Source organism: Letharia lupina (genome assembly GCF_014066315.1).
Source record: "Letharia lupina isolate WasteWater1 chromosome Unknown contig_12, whole genome shotgun sequence".
NCBI classification, from domain to species: Eukaryota; Fungi; Ascomycota; class Lecanoromycetes; order Lecanorales; family Parmeliaceae; genus Letharia; species Letharia lupina.
The window spans coordinates 1,524,633-1,547,585 of record NW_023502981.1 but is presented as its reverse complement, the minus strand read 5'-3'; the positions used below and the strand labels follow the sequence as shown (position 1 = coordinate 1,547,585).

Below are 22,953 nucleotides of genomic sequence, written 5' to 3'. Positions count from 1 at the left end.
TGATCAACCTTTGCTGGCATGCTCAAATCATTCGCAGACTCTAGTCATGCTGCTACTACATAGTCGTCCACTTGCCACGTTCATGTGCACAGCGTGTCATGCACTTAACCACTCAACGAATGTCATGCTCAATCGCAGAGATACAATACTCATGGTAGGAGTGAGTGGCAATTCCTTGGGACCTGAAAGTTCTCAGCGCTTGGAATGCAAGTTGTGAGAAAAGACGGCAGATGTCCTATGCTGCCAGACATATTGGCTTCGATTTCTAAAATAAAGGCTTAGTACCTATTGAGTCAGTTCCCAAATCTGACCACGAAAGCTCTGCTAAAGTCGAAGAATGTTGAGACCGTTGACGTAGTATCCCCTAGGAGGCATACGTGTCCATCTAATATTTCTCATTGCCAATCCGGTGTCAGTAATGTCTGCAGTGGCTACGAATCGGTCTTGAACAGTTCATATTTCGAATCTACAGGCTTGATCTCATCTACACCTGCACGACTCACTTAATTTGGTTGCCACATTTCGCCTTCGTTTGTGACTACCCGTTTCTAGAGCCACAAAGCCTATCATCAGCCCTGCTCTGTTTTCATTTCATTCAGACCTCAGTCACTCGGAAAGCATTGGTGAGGCGCCAAAGACCTGGGCTACTTCACGACTAATTCACTAAACAGACGCCATCGCGGGCATCGTGGTGGAGACGTGGAAGCATGGACTCGTAGAGCTGTTCCTGGCCGAAGTAATACATGCCCGTCATGTCATCATGCTCGTCTTTGAAAGCCGGCATCTCGAAGTGGAATGTTTCGCATGCGTTCGTATACGCCGAGTGCATCTAGAACACGGAGAGCATTGGGTAAGAGCATAATAGCGCTGCCTTGGACGAAGCTGTCGGAGCAGACTTCCCACATGATTGATGGAATGCCGAATTAGTGTAGTGCAAGGGCGAAAATGAGGCCTGAGAGGCGGCGTCGATAATGGCGACGTGGGTAGATATTGACGATGTGCATTTTGCAAAGATACGCGAGGTTGCTATTGTGACCGAAAATATGAGAAAGAGGAGTGAATGCAAAGGGTCGGTGCATGATCAAGCCAAGAAATTCCTAACTGTGATGGATAGTCTAATATACCTCCTGGTATCAGGCCTTCCATGCTGATCCTTGTATTTGATAAGTACCATGCAGAAACGCAATTTTGCTCGCTTTCGCTCCGACACACAACATCAACCCATGCGCCGCTTGAGTAAGCAAAGCGGGTGATTTATACAAACCGCTCTCAAATGAGGCCTAGAAAAATCTCGGTGTTGACGGACATCTCGTTGTGGAAAGCAATAGTCCGCGATCTTTGGCCGAGAGCTCGAGTATAACGGCAAACCCATCCCAAAGCGTCCAAATCAATGGGTATGGCGGGTTTCTCAGTAATACACTATTCAATCGCCGAGCTTTCATGCGGAAAACAATCCGGTTATTCGGTGCGTTGCAAGGTCTTGTTGCCCAAGTTGGTGCTCGATCGAATGGCCAATTTGCAATTATCCAGGCATCCAGCGCTGTGGGAAATCCTTGAAATCCTCGAGCTTTGCTCAAAGTCGTGCAATTACCTTTTCAACTGCCTCCCTGATGAATACTTTCAGCTCGTGCTGCAATTCCTCGGATCGTTTGCGTCCTCAGAAACCTGGAAAACACTACCCTAACCTCAGTACTGGCTTCCTGTCTCGGACACTAATCTCGATACAGACCATTAGTAAACCGTGTCATCATACGCGATGCGCCTTCTAATAATCCGAGCCACTGATCGCGTCGGCAGCCTGGTTGTTGAGGAATCCTTGAGCCGAGGTCAGTAGTTCAAATTTCCACTCGACAGATCTTTGGACTCACGATTACAGGCCACACCGTTACCGTCCTCGTCCGCTATCTATCTAGATACTCTCCAGCCAGGGAACGGCATGACTATAGTCAAGGCATCCCCGTCAAGCCACCGTAAGCACTGACATACAGACGCCGACATCCCAAGGAACTCCATTGGACGAAGCTGCCATCGGCTCCGTATTCAAAGAACCACTCATAGTAGTCATCACAAGCCTCGGCCACAATCGCACCGGCTCCAGTCCGCACTGCATGGCCGATTCCCACACCAATATCCTAGCCGCGATGCGCGCCCGCGGCATCCGCCGAGTCGTGCTTCCAGCACTTGGCGTCGGCAGATCGAAGCCGAATTTGTTCGTGCTAGAGGGTGGACGATCAAGTACGCAAGCATGGCGGGGTGTTTTGCCGATCATGATCTTGTGAATGAGTTGGTTGGGAAAGAGCTCGCAGTGAATGCAGTCCGGGCGCGGCCAACGAGGTTGTAAGGTGGAGAGAGGAAGCCTGTCATTTCCCCTGGAAAATATGGGAAGGGCATTGGGTGGGATTGCCGCGATGTCAAGGAAAAGCGTTGCTGGATTCGTGTCTGCCGCTGCCGAGAAGCATGATTGGGATGGGTCGAGTCCTGTTATTCCGAATTGAGTATGGCAGTAGGTGCTTTGCTGGATGCTTTCATCAACGATACAAAATGTGTATTGGCGTTTTTCGTTTTATAGGCTGATATTGAAAAGAAAGGCCCTCGAGAGAAGGACCAGCCGGAAATATCCAAAGAAGGCATACCACATTGTCAAATATTCGTGTTTTGTACTACTAACTACCCAAAAGCAAGCCATTTGACTCACGCTTTCAGATCAATACAGATATGCCGATCAGAATGTGAGCAAAACGCAAGAGGCACAGCCTCACCTCTCCTTCTTCTTTTCGACCACAGCTTCAGTATTGGGCTCCGGCGCTTTGCCATTCGCTATGCTGCCGTTCGCTTTCTTCTCCTTCGCCCTACGCCCAGCTGTACCGACCTGCCCACCCCCACTCTCCTTCTCTTCTTCCGACTCTTCGTCATCACTTCGGACATCCTGTATGACCTTGGCAAAAGCGATGTTGTAAGCAATTCTTGCGATGAAAAACAGCCAGAACATATTTATACTTTGCAAGCTAGCGAGCAGCGCGAACGTAATGTACTGACTAATCCAGCATTTGTACTGCTGGGTTTCCCAGTCGAGCTCGAAAGGGCCAACGGTGCGGAATTCCGTGAGTGTGGCATACAGAATCACGAGGTTGATGTAGTGTCGTAGGTAAGTCCAGATGGCGATGAAGAGGGAGAAGTACGGGACAATTAGTGGTGATTTGATGTAGTTGAGAGTTTTCGAGGTCTTTGCAAAAGACAGATTAGTTTCTCGAAAATCATGGACGGGCTTGACTTACCGCGAGGAAGAAATCGCTAATGTCGTGCGTGATATAAACTGCCACCCCCATGTATGTGAAATGGAACCTGTAACTCAACCCGATCAACGCCAGGGTCACAATGTGATGTCCAACTAGCTCTCTGAAATCTTTTCTTGGTTTTTCCAATTGTAGACATAACACAATAGCTTGCTGCGCCCAATAGCTGGCCTGCAGCAAATAGTACGCCTTAAAAAAGCCGTCATGACTTCTGTGCGGATATCCTTCGAACATACCCGCCGTATTGAAATACCACACGGGAGTCCGGCTCATTACATAGAGCCCCAGTGGTCCAAATACCGCAAAGTACATAGCAGTGTAGACTTGTTCCATGAAGCGGTTCTGCTTTGAGCGCGAACGGATTCCGTAATACAAGGCCATCGGACGAACGAGTCGCTGCATGAGGAATTCGCGGGTAAAAGAGAGAACAACAATGTAGAAGGCCACAAAAGCGAAGTCTTTGGGTCCTTTGCCGTAGTAGGTTATATCGGCGTCATGTCGGGCGTGGTAGGTCATGAGATGGTGGTCGGATGGGAGAGGGTAAGACAGAAAGATGGCGTTATGAAGAGGATTTGAAGGGTTCGGATTGATGGCATAGGCGGAGAGGATGAGGGCCATGACGATGAGAGGGTTGATCCATGTATGCCGAAAAGAGAACGCTCTCCATCGCCGCAGGACAGACTTCGCTTTCCGTCGTTTGGAAAAAGGGCGGGCAGATTTGGTTTGAGAGTTACGCTGAGCGAAAAGGTCAGTCCAGTTATGGGAGTATCAGATATGGCTGGGTGCATACTGGTGTCAAAGGGGGAGAGTTGAAGGTCGGCGTAGGCTCGAGGGTGGAGAAAGCTGAAGCCCCCGTATCGCCCCGAGGATCAGCTCCAAGGCCGCTTGATTTCCGCCGTGGACGCGGCATCTTTCTCTGAGAGATGGGAGATGTAGGAAAGATTTATCGTAATGAAAGTAAGGCTTGTTGCGAATTGAAGAACGCCGGAGCCATTAGGTATTCATGGAATGTCGCGTGCTGAAAACCGTTTTTTTGTGGGAAATTGCATGCATGGAGGCAATCTTATGTCCGACTCCGATTCAGCTGACTTGGCTGACTTGGCTGACGTTGATTGCCGCAGTGGTGAATCCTACATCCTTTTGCGATAATCCGATCCTCTAACATGCCGCAGCAAGGTAGGGTTTATCATGGGCGTAGCCGATATCTCTCCAATTTTCTCACTCAACTCTGAACGAAGGTTGTGAACTTGTGGAAAGTATGGGCAAGAGCAGGAATAACTTCCGGGCAGTCCCCAGCGATACGAGTACGCTAGCCGGAATACCTGTATAAGGCTGCCGATGCCGGCTTTATCTCGGTATCTCGAGATCTTAATCAACCCTCTCTCGCCATATACCACCAAAGGATCGAATAGATATGCAGGTAGTCTAGCGACTGACCTACGTATCTCCATCTGTATCTTCAACATCCTGTCTTGACCTCTCCCTCAGCAACGCTGTTGCCATCCCCCACTGCGAATCACGCGTGAGGATGGAGCTGTTGCTCGAAACCAGAAGACGCTGCCCACCGTGACCTTTATGACTTCTATAGTCTCCTCGGATTAATTCATTATGGACACAGGTCCACATACCCTTTTAGGCCGCCAAATATGGGCCAACCCTACCTTAACCAGCAGCAGTTTGCCTCATACCTGCCAACCCTACATACTCCCTTCTGGCGGCGAGATAAACATTGGTCGGGGAACAATTATCACGCTGACGCAAGATGCGGGGTTTCAACCAGCGTGCTCCGGTTCAGCAGTTCCTGCACCGATTGACCCACTTCAGCCAGGAGTTGACCTTTCCGTGCTGAATCGTCAGGACCCGTTCTACTCCTCGACAAATCCACAGATATACGCAATCGCAGCGGCGACGATCGTCAGTTACATGTTGCTCATCATCCTTTTCATCACACCAAGAACCTTTTTTGTCGGCGGTGCAGGAGGTGGAGGTGGCTTTCTTGGCTCAAGAGGCATGATCAGTGGGGCTTATGGGAGCAACTCCGTGATCGGGATCGGAAGCAGACCTTGGCTTCAGAAAATAGCAGCTCTGACCGTTGCAACGTCCTTGACGATTGTCACGGCCGACACGTTTAAGTTTGCCCACCAACAATACGACGCAGGGTACCAAGACGCAACAGAATTGACCATCAGAGTCATCAATGGAGTGGAAGTCCGCGTTGCGAGGACAATTTCGGAGACCTGCCTCTGGCTTGCGCAGGCGCAGACACTCATACGACTTTTTCCACGGCATAAAGAGAAACTTCTCATCAAGTGGTGTGCTTTCGCCCTCATCATTATGGAGCTCATCTTTACTATCCTTAACCAATTCGTTGTCGACAGTACAAGAGACCGTTCCCAGTCATTCACCGATGCTGTCCCAGCTATGAACTATCTCTTCGCGCTTGCCCTAAACCTCTGCTATGGAACATTTGTTATCTACTTCGCCTTACAGAAACGGCGTTTCGCTTTCTTTCACCCTCAGATGCGCAATATGCCCCTGGTCGCTTTACTGTCTCTCGCAGCCGTGCTAATCCCGGTGGTGTTCTTCGTGCTCGATCTTTCAAAACCTAATCTTTCGGGATGGGGGAGCTATGTTCGATGGGTCGGCGCCGCAGCAGCGAGTGTGGTGGTATGGGAGTGGGTCGAGAGAATAGAAGCTTTGGAGAGGGAGGAGAAAAAAGATGGCATTCTTGGTCGCGAGATCTTCGATGGTGACGAGATGCTTGACGCTACTCCATCGTCGGATCCCACTTGGCCAAGCCAGAGAAAGAGGGCTAGTAGAAGCGGTAAACGCAGCGCAAGTTCTGGCGCCAGTAGGAGCACTGGCTGGCATGAAATGACCACCAGAGTAAGACATATAGGTCGATCACAGCAGCGGCAAGATGGAGACTCCCGTCGCAACTCTAACGCCAGCAACGTTCAAGAGAGACATGATGTAGTTGCGAAACAGCAATGTCACCCTGCGAGACCGCTTCCAGTGGCGTCGCCAGTAAGCATAGCGGATACTACCAGCGCTAGAAGCACCGTCTACGTTGTACGGTACCACCCCACCAGCGAGCCCACTCCGCCGATACAAGAGGGCATCGAGACAAGTTCGGACGACAGAGATGACCAACGGCAGCTCAGTGGGCAACCTATTGGGTTCCCGGAATTGGACGCTGAACATGTAGAAGTCACTTCGAGTCAAAGATTTCTCATTAATGGACTCCAGTGGCTGCCAAATCCTTTCAGACGCCAGCGTACCACACCGCCTCCAGAGGTTGTCCGGGCTCTTGCAGTACAATCCACACAGCCTGGGCCCTCCATCACGAATTACGCGCATCAGAGCAGCTTGCTTGAGCGATTGCATTTAAAGAAGGGCCCAAAAGCACCAAAAATCCAAAGGCCTGCAATCGTCATCCCTGCCCCCACTCGTGGACCGGGCTCAATAGATCATGAATCAGACAGCCTCGAGAGTGGTGACGAGAGTGAGGGGTCCATGGCACGAAGGAGATCCACTTCGACGTGCACATCAACAAACAGAGATACTGATCTACCCCCGGATGCCGTTTTGAATGCAATCAACATACCTCAACATACCCAAACATAGCAATGCAATCTCTCCTCTTAGCGAGTCCCGTCCTCCGCTTTTCGCTGAGGCTGGCGGGCCCTTGCCATTGGGAGTACCGCACGACCCGATGACGAACCATCGACTCCAAATTACATGAATTCGCTCAGACCTGGGACGCCTCGGCAAATCAATGCTGGGATTGAGCACCCAGATGTTTCTACGATCGTTCATGATAAATGATCATGACCCTGTTGCACATGAGCATATGACTGACGACTGGGATGCCCTATCCAATTACACCTCGTTACGAGCAATATTAGATGGAATAATTGTCTTCACACAAGCGTGGCGCTGGAGTTTGTAACAGTGTTGGGATACCCACTCGAATTTATAGAAGGAAAGGGGATCCCAAGGGAGATATATCAACCATGGGAAAAAGGGGGATTAATCATGGTGTATTACTGTTTAATACTATGATATGCTTGACTAGTGTCCCAATATTAATGACTTGCTATCTACATGCTTTGGAGAGTACAAACATGAGTGATGGCAGGTCTTGGAAAGCAAACAGGACAGAACCCCGACGGGACTTCGTCAATCAGACTTGTAAGGATAAGGTAGAGTACTCTTCAGTACTTTCCCAGGCTGCCACTTTGACCGGCCGGGCTAGATGACCACGATGCCGCCTAGCTGATAGTTGATGAAGTTAGCATAATCGGGCAGACAATTGCGACATGTCAAAGAATTGCCCCAGGACTTGAGGAGTAGAAATGGGTCGGGAACATCAACATCTACAACCACAACAACAATAAGAATGAGAACATGCGATGACAACCCAGGTGGACCTCAAGCGCAGAAGAGTCCAAACCTATGTGACATATTTTCTGCGGTCGAATCCCATCTAACTCGTAATCGAAACTGTGACTCCACCAGACCAAATGGACATTAAACAAGTAATGACAACATCCCGCGAAAGCACCTCCTAAATTTGAGGACGGGCAGGATAGTTCGGGTTGCTTTTCCAATAGTCTGTCCAGTCCATATCAATTTCTGGTTGCTCGCACGGAACCTCGGTTATCGCTGTCACAAGCCGACATGTATCATAACTGCGTCGATCGTCGCCCAGAACTGCGGACGCTGCTTGGTCAGCCATAGACTCCGTGATGAGTTGTGGTCCCCAGCCTCGATGCCGGAGCGCAAAACTATGCGTTGTCACCGCTGCTGCTAAGGTCGCCGCTAATATTTCGCGGTAAGCTGACATGTACGGCAAGTCGTAAGCGATGAGAACATCCTTCATGCCGCGGGGGATTGACCATGCTAAGGGTGACCAAGGAACGTGGTCTAGACAATCAGCAATCGCTGCTGCCGCTTTGTGTTGCAAATATATTGTCGAGCTTTCATCTTAGACCAAGGAAGGTACCTCGAGCTGCCGTATGCAGGGAGGTGCAGGTGCGTTGTTGCCTAAGCGTTCATGGAACAAGAATTCTACTTGATACGCCATTCGGCCACAGTGATTGTACAGACCAGACGCAGATCTTTGCGCAGCGAATCTCTTGGGAAGTAATTTTAGCAACCACTTCCTGGGCCTCTTCCGGCCTGCAAAAGCCAGTTTGGATGGCTTGCTGACAAAATTAAAACCGAGGTCAATGACTCTGGCAGCCATCTCGATGCATCGGCGGGACCTTCTGTCAAAAGAGATAGGAAATGAATCCCTTGCCCCTTGAAACCTCTCGTAAGCTTGGAAGGTAATTGTACGACGCTCGCCAAGGGGCCACTCTATCTGGTAATAGCCGTTCTAGCTCGCGTAGCAAAGGCGAAGCCCTTAGGGATCGTTCCAGCGGGATATTTCTCGACCTTGTGACAGGAGTATGAAGGCGATCAATGTCATTTTTGAAATGGTCGTGCAAGCAGCCTCTGCGTGAAACGTAAGCGGCGACATATTTAGCCGCCTATGCCACGGAGCAGTGATTGAGGGATCACTTCCGGATAAGATTGATGGATGTTTAGCATCCTTGTCGTCGATACTGATAGCTGAAAGATTTCCTTCGTCAAACCGCACCTGAGACCAGTGAGGATGGGCCACTGCCAAGAGAACTGTCCAAGAGACTCCTCGAGTCTTGCATCTGGAATTTCGATTAGATGAACGGTGTCCACTCCTGTCTGATTGATGTCGGCATCAAGAATGGGATCAGGCGGCGGTGGTTGGCGAGGCTGTGCCAGTCCTTAGATGCCCCGAGTTGTTTCCCAAGATGCCAGATGTTCTTCTCCACGCAGCCTGTAGAATGTATCCAATTGTGCTTTGAGGGTGCCAACTTGCGATATGATAGACGCTAAGCCGACAGCTGTGACCAGAGCGGGAACCCAAGCAGCGGTGAGGTTCGCAGCATCCATGTTTGGTCAATGTAGTCAGTACAGCATGTATATGTCGAAATCAGTCGTTGCTTCGAATCCCACATCCTTTACAGCAACAGATAGAGAGAGGAGAACATGGACCAGGCTACGAAAATATCATGTATGCCTTCAGCCTCACCGCCCTCGTCTGGCGTTTCATCAGGGGAAAACGAAAGAATGACTGATCAGCTGCATCATGTCCGCTATACCTATCATGGTTAAAATTGCAGACTTACGACATGCAAGCTTATTTGGTAACACCTTCCATCTTTCATTCTCAAGTGAGAACATCTTGACTGAATATTCATGCTGGCTGATTACAACCGCGCTTACCAATACACCCAACCACCCTCATCCTGCGAAGATAGCCTGTGTCGTACGACAAAAGGGCGACGCCCACTCAATCTAAATTCGATTGAGGGTGATGTCGACGAGGTCGGGGCGAGTTTGTGCTTCTTGGCACATTTAGCGTATTCAAATGTCTTGGCATCCTCGTATTCTCGAGTAACAACAAACTATATTGGTCAAGCATTTCTGCTTGCGAAGATGGTCGGTTCAATATTAGGAGTAATTGTATACGCGATTTGTGTCTCCCGATATGAAGTCTGGGGAGACGGAGTAGAACATTGTACTTTATCCTATGGGTCAATTGCACTTAGACTAGAATATACTCGTAGATACGAGTACGAGTGTGATTTGCGGCTGATGATCCCGAAAGGTCCTTCGAGGCACCAGCAGAGACAGTCACTGTGAAATGCGCAGAGCCCCCATCTTCTACCTGTCATTCTCACATAATATCCGCTCTGACTTCTGAGCATCGAAACGGCCATCGTCATGCCGGACCCAAGCATGATGAGCCACATGTTTGTTAGCAGTTTGGGCGCCAATAGGCACGAAAACGGGGCCTCGGTCTTACCCCTGCCACTGAATCTGATAGCTCTCATAATTTCATACGTATGCATCACGTACGAGCAGGGTCATGATCCAGAAAGCTGACCATCCTCAAAGCTCGATCGTCCTGCAGACCTCGGCCGGACTTGTCGCACATGTCGCGTTTTCCATTATATCGGTCTCCCTCAACTCTACTCCAACGTCTCCTTAAGATCTTACGACTACATACGCTATTCGCGCCGTGATGGCCGGCCAGATGGCTGCGGCATGGCAAGCCCCTTCTCTATGGGCTTGAATGGGCTGGTGGCGAGGAATGTAGCTGGCTACGTGAAGCATTTCGAGGTCTGCGGAGAGTGGAAAGAACATGAACTGGAAGAACACGCAAAAGTTGGAAGGGTACCTGATGAGACCATGATGTTGAATTCGCTGGTGCGAGCAGCGGTGGAGAAAATGGCGGTACTAGACAGCTTCAGGTACTGCATATCTGTCTAGGTCTGGAGCCAATTCTCTAACATGCAGTCTAGCTGGGCGTTGAACGTCAAGATGTTGCCGGCTATATGGCACGGACTTGCACAGCGAAATTCACTAACGAAACTCACGGTCAGATTCCCTTCAAGTCGACATCCTCGACCACTCACCCTCGTGCCCCCAATACCAAACTTGCAAGACTTGAAGGTCACCGACATAGACCCACTTTGCTACCCAGATGACATATCCCTACTTCTGCTCGGCTCTAAAAAACTTCGACATTTGAAGCTTCATTGGAGCCCTCGCATGCGGGAGGCTCGGGAACTCAGTACGCAGGAATCCGCCTACTTTGGAAGATGTGCTGCCGCAAGATACTCAATACCCCTAAAAACCGTTGCTGTACAGAATCTATACACGTATCATGACGTCTCCAATTGCAACTTATTCGATCACTCCTCTGTGGAAGAAGTAACGTTGCTCAACAGCACCGGTGGACTCGGTGATGATGCCGGCACCGCCTTCGTGGACCAGCACAATTGGCGAAAGACCGAAGAAGACGTACCGTCAAACCTCAAAATGCTCCGTATTGATAAAGTCTCCCGTCAACAATGCTCGTTCATCGAGAGCATCAATGGACTAGAAAAGCTATACCTCATCGGTCCACAGCCTTCTCCAGGACGCAGAGTCAAAGGCACCACGCCAAACGATGGAACACCTCTGCCGGACTCACCCGCCTCCAGCCACTCTTCTCCCAGCAGCACCGACAACTCGAACATCATGACCTTAAAAGAAGACTACATCGAAGCCATCACGAAGAGCCATGGCCGCACACTCAAGCACCTCCTCCTCCTCCCGCAATGGCGCCTCACAGATGACGACATAGCCCTCATAGTGCGCCAATGCCCCAACCTCGAACAACTAGGCATCGGTGCCGAATACTCTAGCTTCAAACAGCTCAGGCTCCTCGTGCCTTTCTTAAACAACCTCACAGCAATAAGGATCCTGAGTAGCCCAGATGATACGAGCTTTGTGAACAAGATGCGTGAAATGGATGATAGAGGGATGCACGAGAAAAAGTTGTCAGAGGAGACCGCAAAGTGGAACTTGAGTAAGCTACAGTACATGGAATTGGGTGGGGAAGATTTGATTTTTGAAGTCGGCAAGAGGGAGGGGGGAAAGGCCGGATGGAGAAAGGTCGTGAAGAAGAAAGCGTGGGAGGAGGTGAGGGATATTGCTATTTGGGCTTTGGATTCTCATGACTTATGAAGTGGACCGGAGAGATCTGAGTCTGTATTGGAGGTACATACAGAGGATAAAGCGTTTTAAGGGGGCGTCGCTTGTATGATACCATACCATTTAAACTAGCGGCCTGCTTCTTCACTCAAGCACTCTCCTTTCTCGCTTCGCTCCTCCATCGCTGGCACTACGACACTCTTCGCTCCAGCATGCGATACCGAACTCCGAACTCTCTCCTTCTCTGACGCCAAACTCCCGCTCTTCTGTCCCAACGCACCGTCTACAGCAGACCGTCTAACCACCTGTGTTTGCTGACTCCACTCGCAAGACATCTATCATCGTCTACGGAGCACTGCCGTTCCTCAACGCGGTATGAATGCGGTTATCGTCAGCCCGCTTTATGCATATGGCCTCGCGGGTGGAGGAAAACCCTTGTGCAATAACACATGAAGCTGTAAATATGGAAAGTTTGATCCGGATACTCCTTACCCCCAGGGATGTCCGATCCCCGAGCCCTCAAGTTGAGTAAATCATCAACAATGGCTGTTACAATGAGACAGCTATCCCGTGGCCTCTTTGAACCTAGTTGGTCGAAAGGATCTGAAGCGTTTACGATACTCCCAACGAAAAGCTCTCCATTGGAAGTCCTGCCGCTTACAAGCTAACCACCACTCGTATTTCGATTCAGAGCACTCCACAATCCCGTCGTCACCGCCACCCGGTCTCTAACCTTCAACTTTCCCGATCCCCCAGAACGACCTAAGCTTTCACCTCCTGCGCCTGGACATTCGTATCACTCCCGCTCCACTCCCCCTCCTGATGCTCAAACTGCGCCATCTCCTCCTCTTCCACCTCCCCATACTCGAGCACAACAGCGTCTCACCTACTTCAAAATCCGTGAACGAGATCTGTTATTCGCGAGGTGCTATCGTCAGCGATTGGCGCGGCTCGAATACGTTCTTTTCCACCGACGAAGATCTACACAAACAGCTACTTCATAGAACTTTCTACTCGTGTTTAGAAAGGTCCGGAGCCATATAAGATCCTATGGAGTAACGGGATTATCGTACAATTTTTGATATCAGCCGATTTAGCGGTTCGTCAGGCCGCAGTTCCCGTAAACATCATTACCCCTATATTAATAAGTCCTAGGAAACTAAATAATTAGCCGTCGGGCTAGCACCCCCCCCCACCAAAAATCGTATTGTAGAGGTATATATTATATTATTATTCCTATAAATCTTAATATACCTCGTCATCGCTAAATATAGAGCGTATTACGCGGAATAGAGATTCTTCTAATAGATTTAAAAAGACGATTAAAGAAATCGTACGCGACGCTATTAAAGAGGGGCGTAAACCGAAAAATTTATTTAAATCTACTTTAAAATCGAAGAAGAAGTTCTCTTATAATAACGCGATTAAGAATATAATTAATTACGAGTAAAGGCCTATAAATTAAATTCATAACCTTTGCTTTAATTAGAGCTGTCGAGTAAATTTAATAAGCGAACTTTTAATAGACGATATTCAAATTCCTTGCCTTTAAATATCTATAGAGCTGAATTTAGTAATTCTTATTTTATCTAAAAGCTCATATTACGTTCTATAATTTAAATAAAAAATCTTAAAAATTGAATAGAAAATAAAAAAGTTATTCTAAAATTAAATAATATACATTTATTTTTTAATTAGAGCTTGTTAAGAAATCATTATAATTTGACTTATATATATATATAGTGTAAAAGATGTTGATTAATCTATGTGGTCTGCAGGCACATATGTGTGCGGTGCCAAGCCTACGCTAGTGGCCCTATGAGTGTCTTTAAGGCATCTCATGACAGAGCTGTCGAGCGAACTTTAAATAATATTTAAGGTTCTTACCCTTTAATAACTATAAGATTAAATTTTAAAATTTTTACGTTATTGAAAAGCGTAATCTTCGTTCTATAATTTAAAAAAATAATTTTAAAAATCTTAATAGAAAATAGTAAAGTTATTAAAGGATTAAAAGTAAGAGTAAGAGATTTTAATAATTACGAACGCTAATTTATTTATTCGCGATAACTTAGTCGATCTAACTAAAAAGCGTAGCGAACTCGAATTTATATTTAACTATATATATAAATTTAAGATTTTATAACTTAGTTCTATCTTATTCTATTATATATACTAATAATTCTTCTATTAAAGAAAAGACTTTTAAAGTATTTATAAGCTTTTCGATATATATAGTTAATATTAATATAATATAAAAAGAGAAGAAATTATATTTCGATTTTATAACTTTAATAAAATTTAATTTCTATTAATTTAATATTAAGATAATTTAGATTATTAATATAAAGATAAATAAGAAGAGTTATCGAATAATTCTAAAAAGTATAATTATAATACTCTTATACTTTAGTAATTAAAAATCTATAAAAGAAGAATTATTATAGAAATTATATATACCTATAATCTTAAAGAAAACTTCTCTTTTTTAGAATAGAAGTTTTTAAAAGAAGCTCCGCCGGCGAAGAAATAAAAGAAGAATTAATCTACTGTCGATAAAGATTCCTCTTTAAATAGTTCTTCTAACTCTTACTTTCTTATATTATTTAAATTTAAATTTAAAAAAAAAGAAGAAGAAGATTAAGAAGTTTAAATTAGATAGTATAATTATTAAATAAATTTATTATATAAAGAAGATAAGAAAGCTTAAAAAGAAGCTTAATTAAAAGAATTATAGAATTATAAAGATTATTATTTATTTAAAAGCCGACTATCTAGAAAACTCTTATTATTATTAATAATCTAAAGATTTTAAAAATCTATGTTATTTATTATAGAATAATTAAATAATTAAATAAAATAAAGCTCTTATAAGAAAGAAGCTTAATATTAATATAGAGATTTTATCTTAAAAGATTTAAAATTAATTAAAGAAGTAATTTAAACGAGATTAAAAGGCGAAGATTATTAATAAGAAATTAAAAACGATTAAAAATAAAGAATAGATAGTTATTATTACTTTAGTTATTAATAATCTAATCTTTACTTTAGCTTTAATTAGTATTTCGCTTAATAAATTAAATTTTTTTTTTTTAATATTAGACTTTTAATAGTAGTAGTTATAATATAATCTATTTTAATAGTAATATAATCTATATCTATAATAGTAGTTTTAGAACTACTTATTTTATTAGTTAATAATTTAATAATAGTTTTAATACTTTTCTTTATAATAGTATTAGATATAGCTCTCTAAATTGAAATTATCTAGTTTAATTAAGTTATTATCTTATTTAAGTATAGTTAATTATTTATTATCTTTATTATCTTATTTAGAATTCTATATAAACGAAAGGCGATATAGATTAATTACGAAGAGTATATCTTATATAATAAATTTAAAGAAATCTTAATAAAAAAGCGATATTTATAAATACTTTAAAGAAACTCGAATTAGAGAAATATTTATTAAAGTAAATACGTTTAATGTTATTTATTAAGTAAAAAGAGATTAAAATATTAAAAGATAAGATAAAGAATTTTCTAGAGCTATTTAGAACTAATTCTACTACTATTATAGCTATTAAAATTAATTATTAATAGTATATCTTTTTAAACGATCTTATTAAAGCTATTCTAAAAATTTAAAAAAATTTAAATAATAAGTTAAATAAGTAGAAGAGAGGGAGATTATAATTTAAAATATATTAAAATTTAGAAATTAGACTTTAATTAGCGCTAGCTTTATAATAGCTAATAGCGATTAACTCGTTTTAGTATAAATCTCGAAAATTTAATATCTTTAAAATTAATTAATTAATAACGTATTAAAATAATCTAAATAATATAAAATTATAAATTTAAATAAAACTTTAAATAATTAAAGAAATTATAAAGATTAAATATATTTTACTATATTAACATAATATTAAAAATATATTACGTTAAATAACGGTAAAATAAGACTTAAAAGTCTATTCTTACGACTTTAAGCTTTATTCTTTAAAACTCGAATAATCTAAATTCTCTTTATATAATTTCTCTTCTTTCTTATAATTATTTATTAATATTCTAATATATAAAAAGTAAGCTTTAATATAAGTTTCTCTACTATACTATTATATAGCGTATTTTAAATATATTCTAAATAGTATATACTTCGCTAACTCGAAATATCTCTTTAATTAAATCTTAAGAATTAAAAAGAATTTTTTAATAGAATTAAAATCTAGTAAGTATAGAAGTAAATATAGAAGTAGAATATCGTATATCGCGTATAATTATTTAACTTTAATATTATAATATATCAAGTAATTATTTATAATAAGAATTAATTTTAAATTAGAAAATAAAACTATAGTAAGAAAGAACTTCGTTTTTAAGAAACTATTTAAATTAAATATTATTAATACTATCTTAATAGATATAATAATAAAGAATATTATCGAAATAATATATCGATAAAACGCTATACTACTTAAAATATTTAATAGAAATCTAGATTAATAATCGAATATCGAAGACTATATAGTCTCGCTTTCTTTATATTATATACTTATTAATTATACTTTTATTTAAAAAAAATAAGCTAATTATATATAAAATTACTAATTATTAAAAAGTATATATCGCGATAGAGTTATAAGTATTCTAATATTATTCTATAAAAACTCTTTTTATTAATCTTTATAATATATAGTATATTTAAGATTATAATCTAACTAACGACTAGATTAAAGCGATTAAAGAGATTATATTATATTTTACTCTAATATATCTATAACTTATTCTTATATCTATAACTTATTCTTAATAAATTCTCTTAATTTAATTCTTATTATCGAAAATATTATAAATAATCTTTTTATTTTAATTATATAAGACGTAATATAGATATTAAAGATAAGAAGATTATCGATAATATAATAGATAATAGAGATTTTAATAGCTTTAGTCTTTAAATTTAGCGATAATAGCGATATAAAGCTCGAGGAGTATATATTACTATATATAATTCTTATACTTATTTATTAATAAAGAAAATATTTTAAAATCTTTAATATATTAATAGAGAGCTCGAAAGAAGAAATATTAAGGATTCTATATATACGAGTAATCGTAGTTTTATAGTCATCTATTTCGGTCTATAGTTGATGACTGAAAGTAATAAGGGATGATATTAATGGCTTGCACCTCTACAGTACGATTTTTAGTGGGGAGGGTGCTAGCCCGATGGCTAATTATTTAGTTTCCCAGGACTTATTAATATAGGGGTAACGACTCCATACTTTCGTGGCCAATAGTTCAGACCGGTAGCGTAGCCTTGCTTGCTTGACCACCGAACCCTCTGTTGCCCTACCTATCTCGTCACCAGCGTCTTTGGTTCCGTGAGGACGAGCCAGTTGCTACCGCAAGATGGGTGATGATTTAATTCCCACAGATCCTCGCTAGACAGCGTTTCCGCGAACTTTTTGCAGAACCATGTCGATTGATGGCACCTAATAGAGGTATAAGACCAACTCTGGATGACTTTTTCAAGAAGGCTCTGAGGCGAAGAAGAATAGAATCTTCCTCTCTTTCGGACTTGGGAATTACGACGCTAGCCGTCCCACATAAATGGACAATTTTCAGACGAAATTGGAGCCTGAGGGGTGCTTGGGAAGCCAGCCGTCGATGAGGTCAATCAGTTCCAAGCGAGCATTTCTTCAGGAACAATAAAAGTAACCATCATAGAGATCTACAACTATAGATTTGCCAGGAACCGATCAACTTCCCGATCACACACGAGCTTTGGCGGCAAGAGTCGTAATATGATTTTACTGGTGCGCATCACATGACGTGCTCCAGACCGCACGAGGTACCCACCTACTACTCCAACAAATCATCGACGGTGGCCTCGAGACGATGCGAATAGAAAGTGCTCGATGGTGGGCACTTGTGGAGAAAAAAAAAAGATAGAAACAACTCCGGGGTGGAGAAATTATGCGGGGCCTTACTATTTACTACTGTCCTTACTTGAAAGAATTTCATGCAGTCATCATGATCACCGACTGGTGCAACGCTGCAAGGTAAGTCAGACGGCTCCGTGTGCTGCAGAAATGGAACTACCCGCCCGGTCAAGTGACAGAGTCGTGCATGAAAGCGGGCTGGCCAAATGGGGATAAACACATCTTTTCGAACAACCGGGCTAGGTCGTATAATTTATTTAGATGTAAATGTTGAACAGACAATTATTAAACAACTAATTTAAAAGTTAATGTTTTATCAAATGCTGAAAGGGGTGGCATTCCGCGCACAAATGATTGATTTGATTGGGTGAGAGGCGGGAGTCAATACCTTCGCATTCAGTGTCCCAATATTCGAGTACACCGTAACATTCAAACGAGATCATCACGGATTGCCTCTGCACTGTGTCTCTAGCCATAACATAACTCAGTTCTGTCTCTCCCATCTAAGCGAGCGACTTCGAGGCTCCAGCATCTGTAGCGTGATAGCTGAGATAGCCGAATCATCAACCATACGCACTAGCGCCCTCTTCGCATCCGCTTCACCTTCTCCGTTCTTGACTACCGGCCTCACGCGGTATTGCCGGAATAAGCTCGCCAGAACGGCTACAAATTCTACCTGAGAGAATTTTCGACCGACGCATTCTCGTGGACCATCTGCCCAGGGGATGAAAGTTCCGGCTTCGGGCTCAATGAAAGTTTCCTCTGCCATCGGCAATGTATGATTACCGTGGCTGCTGAATGTGGAAGAAGAAGCTCTGAGCCAGCGACTCGGACGCCAGTCGAGGGCGTCCGAACCCCAAGTTTGAGGATCAGTGTGGAGAGCTTGTACGTTGATGTTGATCGCCGTACTTGAAGGAAGTATATACGTTTTGTCGCCCAGAGCGAGGCTTTGGGAATGAAAACCGGTTGACTTCGGGATGAAGACTATGGAGCCATACAGACGTAGAGTCTCGTACTGGCTTTACGTCAGTGGATATACATGGCTCGGAATCAGGAAGTGGGGAGGGAACTGGGCCATACCATCACAGCAAGGCATCGTTTTAAATTAGGGAAGCTTTCCTCGTACTTCCAACCTCCTGAGCCACCAGAATTCCCTAAGACATGATGGACCTCTTCTATGAGCCAAGCTTGGCATTCAGGGTTCGCAGCCAGGAGCACGAGCGAAGTAGCCATAGTGTTTGCGGTCGTTTCATGCCCCGCAAGATTGAAAGCAAAGATATTGCCAAAGATCTCCTCGTCAGTGAGGCCTAGACGGGTGGAGTCGTTTATATCACTAGACTTTTGGGCCTCCTCTGAGGCTCGCACAAGTGAACCCATTAAATTCCCAGTCCCATGTTCACGTTTTGCCGCCATGTTGCGTTCATGCGTCAGCATCTCTTCCATATATTTCTGGAACTCCTGGGTCGCGACACCGAGACTCCTCAGTCTCTTTGGAAGAAAAGACAGGGTCAGAACCTTCTTTGGAAATATGGCGAAAGTTATAATGTTGCGTAGACACAGAGAAAGAGCATCCCGATAGGTCATGCTATGCCCGTCAGACAAGTCGCGGACCCCATGGTGGAAAGAATAAGAGAGACCGAATCCAACGCAGGTCAGTACGTGTAGTGCTAGCGTTGCGGTGTCTGCCACGGTTTCCCTTGTGCCTTCTGCTCCTTGCTCTGCCCAAAATTGGGCCATGTCATGTGCTTGCCTCAGAGCTTCCTTCCATACCAGCGAGCTTGTTCTCTCGTTGAAGTTTGGAGCCGTAAGCCGCCTTTGACGCTGCCAGTCTTCGCCCTCGACCTACAGTCACCATTAGCTATGGACACAGTTACATCAAACTTCAAAGTCTGAGTTACAGTGTTCAAATTGCGACCAAAGACATTGAGCTGTTCTGTATCTCCATCAGTAGGTAAAATCACGACTACAACTTTGATTGGTTCACCTACCATACATGACAGCTGGCTTGATGAATTCTTTCCGGCGCGAGAGAATGGTGTGTGTGGCTTGAGGATCTGCGACGCTGACTTCGTTTCCACTAGGCGTAACAACAATGAACACAGGGCCAAGCTCATCGTGTAAAGCATGCTTGTCATGAAAAGTCCAGCCCATGTATGTGCATCTAGCCCATTTCCCAAGGCCGAAGGGTAGATGCTTCAACAAGAGTACGAAGGGAAATGTTCTGTAAGTCAGTATCCATAGCGGATTCAAAGGTGATACAGGACTGATGATGACGGGTAAGGCAATCTTACGCGCCGTGTTGTAGGTTGAAATGACAGAGAAGAAAGTCCAAGACAAGAAGGCGAGGATGACGCTGGCAAGCACAAAGGTCAAGTTCATAGTGCGTGTCGGATTGGAATGGCGGAGTGAGATACTTTGTGGAGGAAGGCGAATAGTGGGGTCAGGATTACTCAGAGCGAGAGGGTCGGAATGCTACGTGTTTGAGCTAGAAGATGTCAGGGTAGTTGTAGCAACGACTGATGGAGGCGACTTAATGCCAATGCAATATTGTATTGATGAGGCTGAGGTAAGGTAGGCATCAGTTCGCGGCGCATAACCTATATTCTTAATCATTGGGAAACAAAAAGTTCCCGCAAGCACCCCCCTCGAAAACCAAAAATTGAAATTTCTTGAATATCTTTACAACCATCAGTCTTTATGATCTATAATTTTTATAATCTTTTCTTATAATATTAAATAATCAATTTTAAGAGTTTTAGAAGATTTTAATTTAGATATCGTAAGATACAGTATAAATTAAGAATATACGCTTGACGTTGAAAAGTTATCTCGGCTATTCTATAATCGCCAAGACTTATCAAAAAAATCTCAAGAATTTAATAGATTTTTATTTTACTATATAGTAGATAATTAGAATATTCTAAAAATTAAAAATTGTAATCTTTATTACATTTTCTAATAGTTATAAAGTTTTTAGAAAATTATAATTTACCGTTGTAAAGTTATTCCAGAAGTTTCAATTTTCAATTATCGGGAGGGGGTGCTTGCGGGAACTTTTTGTTTCCCAATGATTAAGAATATAGGGATAAAGCTGGCGGAAGTTGTACAAGTACAAAGAGAAGACGACGTCAATATTATGCAGCTGAGTCGTCTCAAGCCCAAAGTACCTTATCCTAAAATTCTATTATATCAGCATCATGGTCGATTCCTTTTCATCATGTCTTATGTCTTACTTCTTCATGACATTCTCTATCCGCATCGGAAGATGGCAAATCCGCTCTCCTACAGAGTCATCATCATCGTTTGACAATCTTTGCAGGATATGGGATGCACCTGCATTAATGATTGAATTCTAGTCTACCCTAAAACGCAATCAGGCGTCTGCAGCGTTCCATCCGCTGTGCTGCATCTCCACGTTACTCGTACTGTAGATCTCCGTGTCGGTGCCGATCATGTCCACCTCTTGACTGTTGTATCAAATGCCTCACTAAAGTACTTACAGCCTCTGAAATCAATGAGGCCTACACCATCCTTTCTTCTTCTTCTTCTTCTTCCCCTTCTTCTAGAGAGCTCTATGGCACGCGTAGAGAAAGACGGGCTGGGACTGCTCTCACTTAAGGTTTCACCTCACTCGTTGCATACAAAGCTATGCCATAACTTGGATGGAGGGTGATGGTGGTGAGAGTACTTCTCGCACGAGGCTGAGTACTATCCCATTTGCAGTCTGCAAAGTGACGTTACGGGCCAGGTACCCCAACATATAATGTTACGTCCCACAAGCATTATCATCCTCTTCACTATTTTTACTGTTATCCCTCGCAGCATTAACCCTTGTCTCTATCCCCAGGAATCAGCTACAAGTCTTCACAAGCTATACAAATGCTTGATAGCCAGAATGTCCAGCAATTCTTCGCAGCCTAGCAAGCCTCCCAAGATCAGCCAAGAAGCCTTCCAGGTCAGGTTTTATTTGAACCCTCAAAGCCTTTCAACAAAGCTCATACGATAACAGGTTTCAGCTGGCTTTCTCCTTGGCATAGCAGTGATGGTAGCAGGAGGCCGTATATTGGCTCGTTTCTACAAATCACACGGTGTCACCGTTGACGATGGCTTCTTTTTCCTCGCGATTACCACTTTTATCTCTGGGACTATTATGCTTTACTTAGATTTACCTTACATCTATTTGCAGGAGAATGTAGAGGCTGGCCTACGCGCTACCCCGGCAGACCTTGTTTCCCAACTCATTCATAGCGAGAAATTACAAGATACGGCCACGACGTTGTTGGGAACTACGATCATTAGTGTGAAGTTTTCCTTTTTGTTCTTTTTCCGGGACCTCTTGAGACAACAGAAGAAAATGTTAGCTTGGTGGTGGTGTATTTTTGTCTTCCTCATCCCTACCGCGCCCATCCTTATGTTCTCCAATCTCATCTCTTGTTCATACTTCGATGAAAGAATACTCGGTTAGTTTTGCATCCAACCAGGGTTCTGAATTTTCTATATTGATAAGATCTCTGCTTAGTCGAGTGCGTGACTCCCGTGGCTCTTGCTAGGCAGAACGGGACTCTCAGAGCAACAGCGACCTTGGACATTGTCTCGGATGCCTTACGTAGGTCTCACCCTTCGCAATCCGCATTGCCCTGCATACTAAAAGCAGCAGTCATATCCATCCCGGTGATACTACTCTGGAATGTCAAAATAAACCTCCGTCGGAAGCTGGCACTTTGGGGGATCCTATGCCTCAGTATCTTCACGGCAATCACGGCGGTAATCAAAGTTGCTGGAGGAAACATCAGCCATGACCAAGTTGACTCCGCGTGGGCGATATTTTGGCTTCAAGCTGAAGCCGCTGTCGCAATCATCGTGGTCTCTATCACTGCATTCCGCGCACTTTTCGTTGCCCACCGAACATCGAAACAGCAATCGCCGGCTCATCATGCCTCTACCTCCCGATCTATCTGGAGCAAAATTGTGAGACGCGATGACGGTCTGCCCGCGGCCCTGGCACCAACGTTCACTGGCGCTCGGACGTATATACGTTATTCTCCGTATGGCTCGGGTAGCTTCAAAGGATCTCGAGATATGGAATTGCCATTGCAGGGACCAGGGATTCGTGTCACGCATGATATCTCATCGGACAAGAT

At 43.6% G+C, this 22,953-nt stretch overlaps 5 protein-coding genes across 5 annotated transcripts; 3 read left to right on the top strand and 2 right to left on the bottom strand.

The window, feature by feature from the left end:
- Positions 1 to 1,756: 1,756 nt before the first annotated feature.
- Positions 1,757 to 2,279, top strand: HO133_001425 (uncharacterized protein; the record flags this gene model as incomplete). The annotated part of the gene is made up of 3 exons (XM_037292355.1): positions 1,757 to 1,826; positions 1,877 to 1,890; positions 1,947 to 2,279. 3 exons carry the CDS (start codon positions 1,757 to 1,759, stop codon positions 2,277 to 2,279), a joined length of 417 nt encoding a protein of 138 aa, XP_037151774.1.
- A 476-nt stretch (positions 2,280 to 2,755) lies between these two features.
- HO133_001424 (uncharacterized protein) lies at positions 2,756 to 4,203 on the bottom strand (the record flags this gene model as incomplete). Its single annotated transcript, XM_037292354.1, has 3 exons — positions 2,756 to 3,223; positions 3,276 to 4,028; positions 4,084 to 4,203. 3 exons carry the CDS (start codon positions 4,201 to 4,203, stop codon positions 2,756 to 2,758), a joined length of 1,341 nt encoding a protein of 446 aa, XP_037151773.1.
- A 698-nt stretch (positions 4,204 to 4,901) lies between these two features.
- Positions 4,902 to 6,920, top strand: HO133_001423 (uncharacterized protein; the record flags this gene model as incomplete). Its single annotated transcript, XM_037292353.1, has 1 exon — positions 4,902 to 6,920. One exon carries the CDS (start codon positions 4,902 to 4,904, stop codon positions 6,918 to 6,920), a length of 2,019 nt encoding a protein of 672 aa, XP_037151772.1.
- A 3,201-nt stretch (positions 6,921 to 10,121) lies between these two features.
- On the top strand, positions 10,122 to 11,897 carry HO133_001422 (uncharacterized protein; the record flags this gene model as incomplete). Its single annotated transcript, XM_037292352.1, has 3 exons — positions 10,122 to 10,226; positions 10,281 to 10,636; positions 10,688 to 11,897. 3 exons carry the CDS (start codon positions 10,122 to 10,124, stop codon positions 11,895 to 11,897), a joined length of 1,671 nt encoding a protein of 556 aa, XP_037151771.1.
- Positions 11,898 to 18,296: 6,399 nt separating this feature from the next.
- Positions 18,297 to 20,191, bottom strand: HO133_001421 (uncharacterized protein; the record flags this gene model as incomplete). Its single annotated transcript, XM_037292351.1, has 4 exons — positions 18,297 to 18,827; positions 18,893 to 19,654; positions 19,711 to 19,745; positions 19,801 to 20,191. The coding sequence occupies 4 exons, from the start codon at positions 20,189 to 20,191 to the stop codon at positions 18,297 to 18,299; spliced, it is 1,719 nt and encodes a 572-aa protein (XP_037151770.1).
- Between the last annotated feature and the right edge of the window lie 2,762 nt (positions 20,192 to 22,953).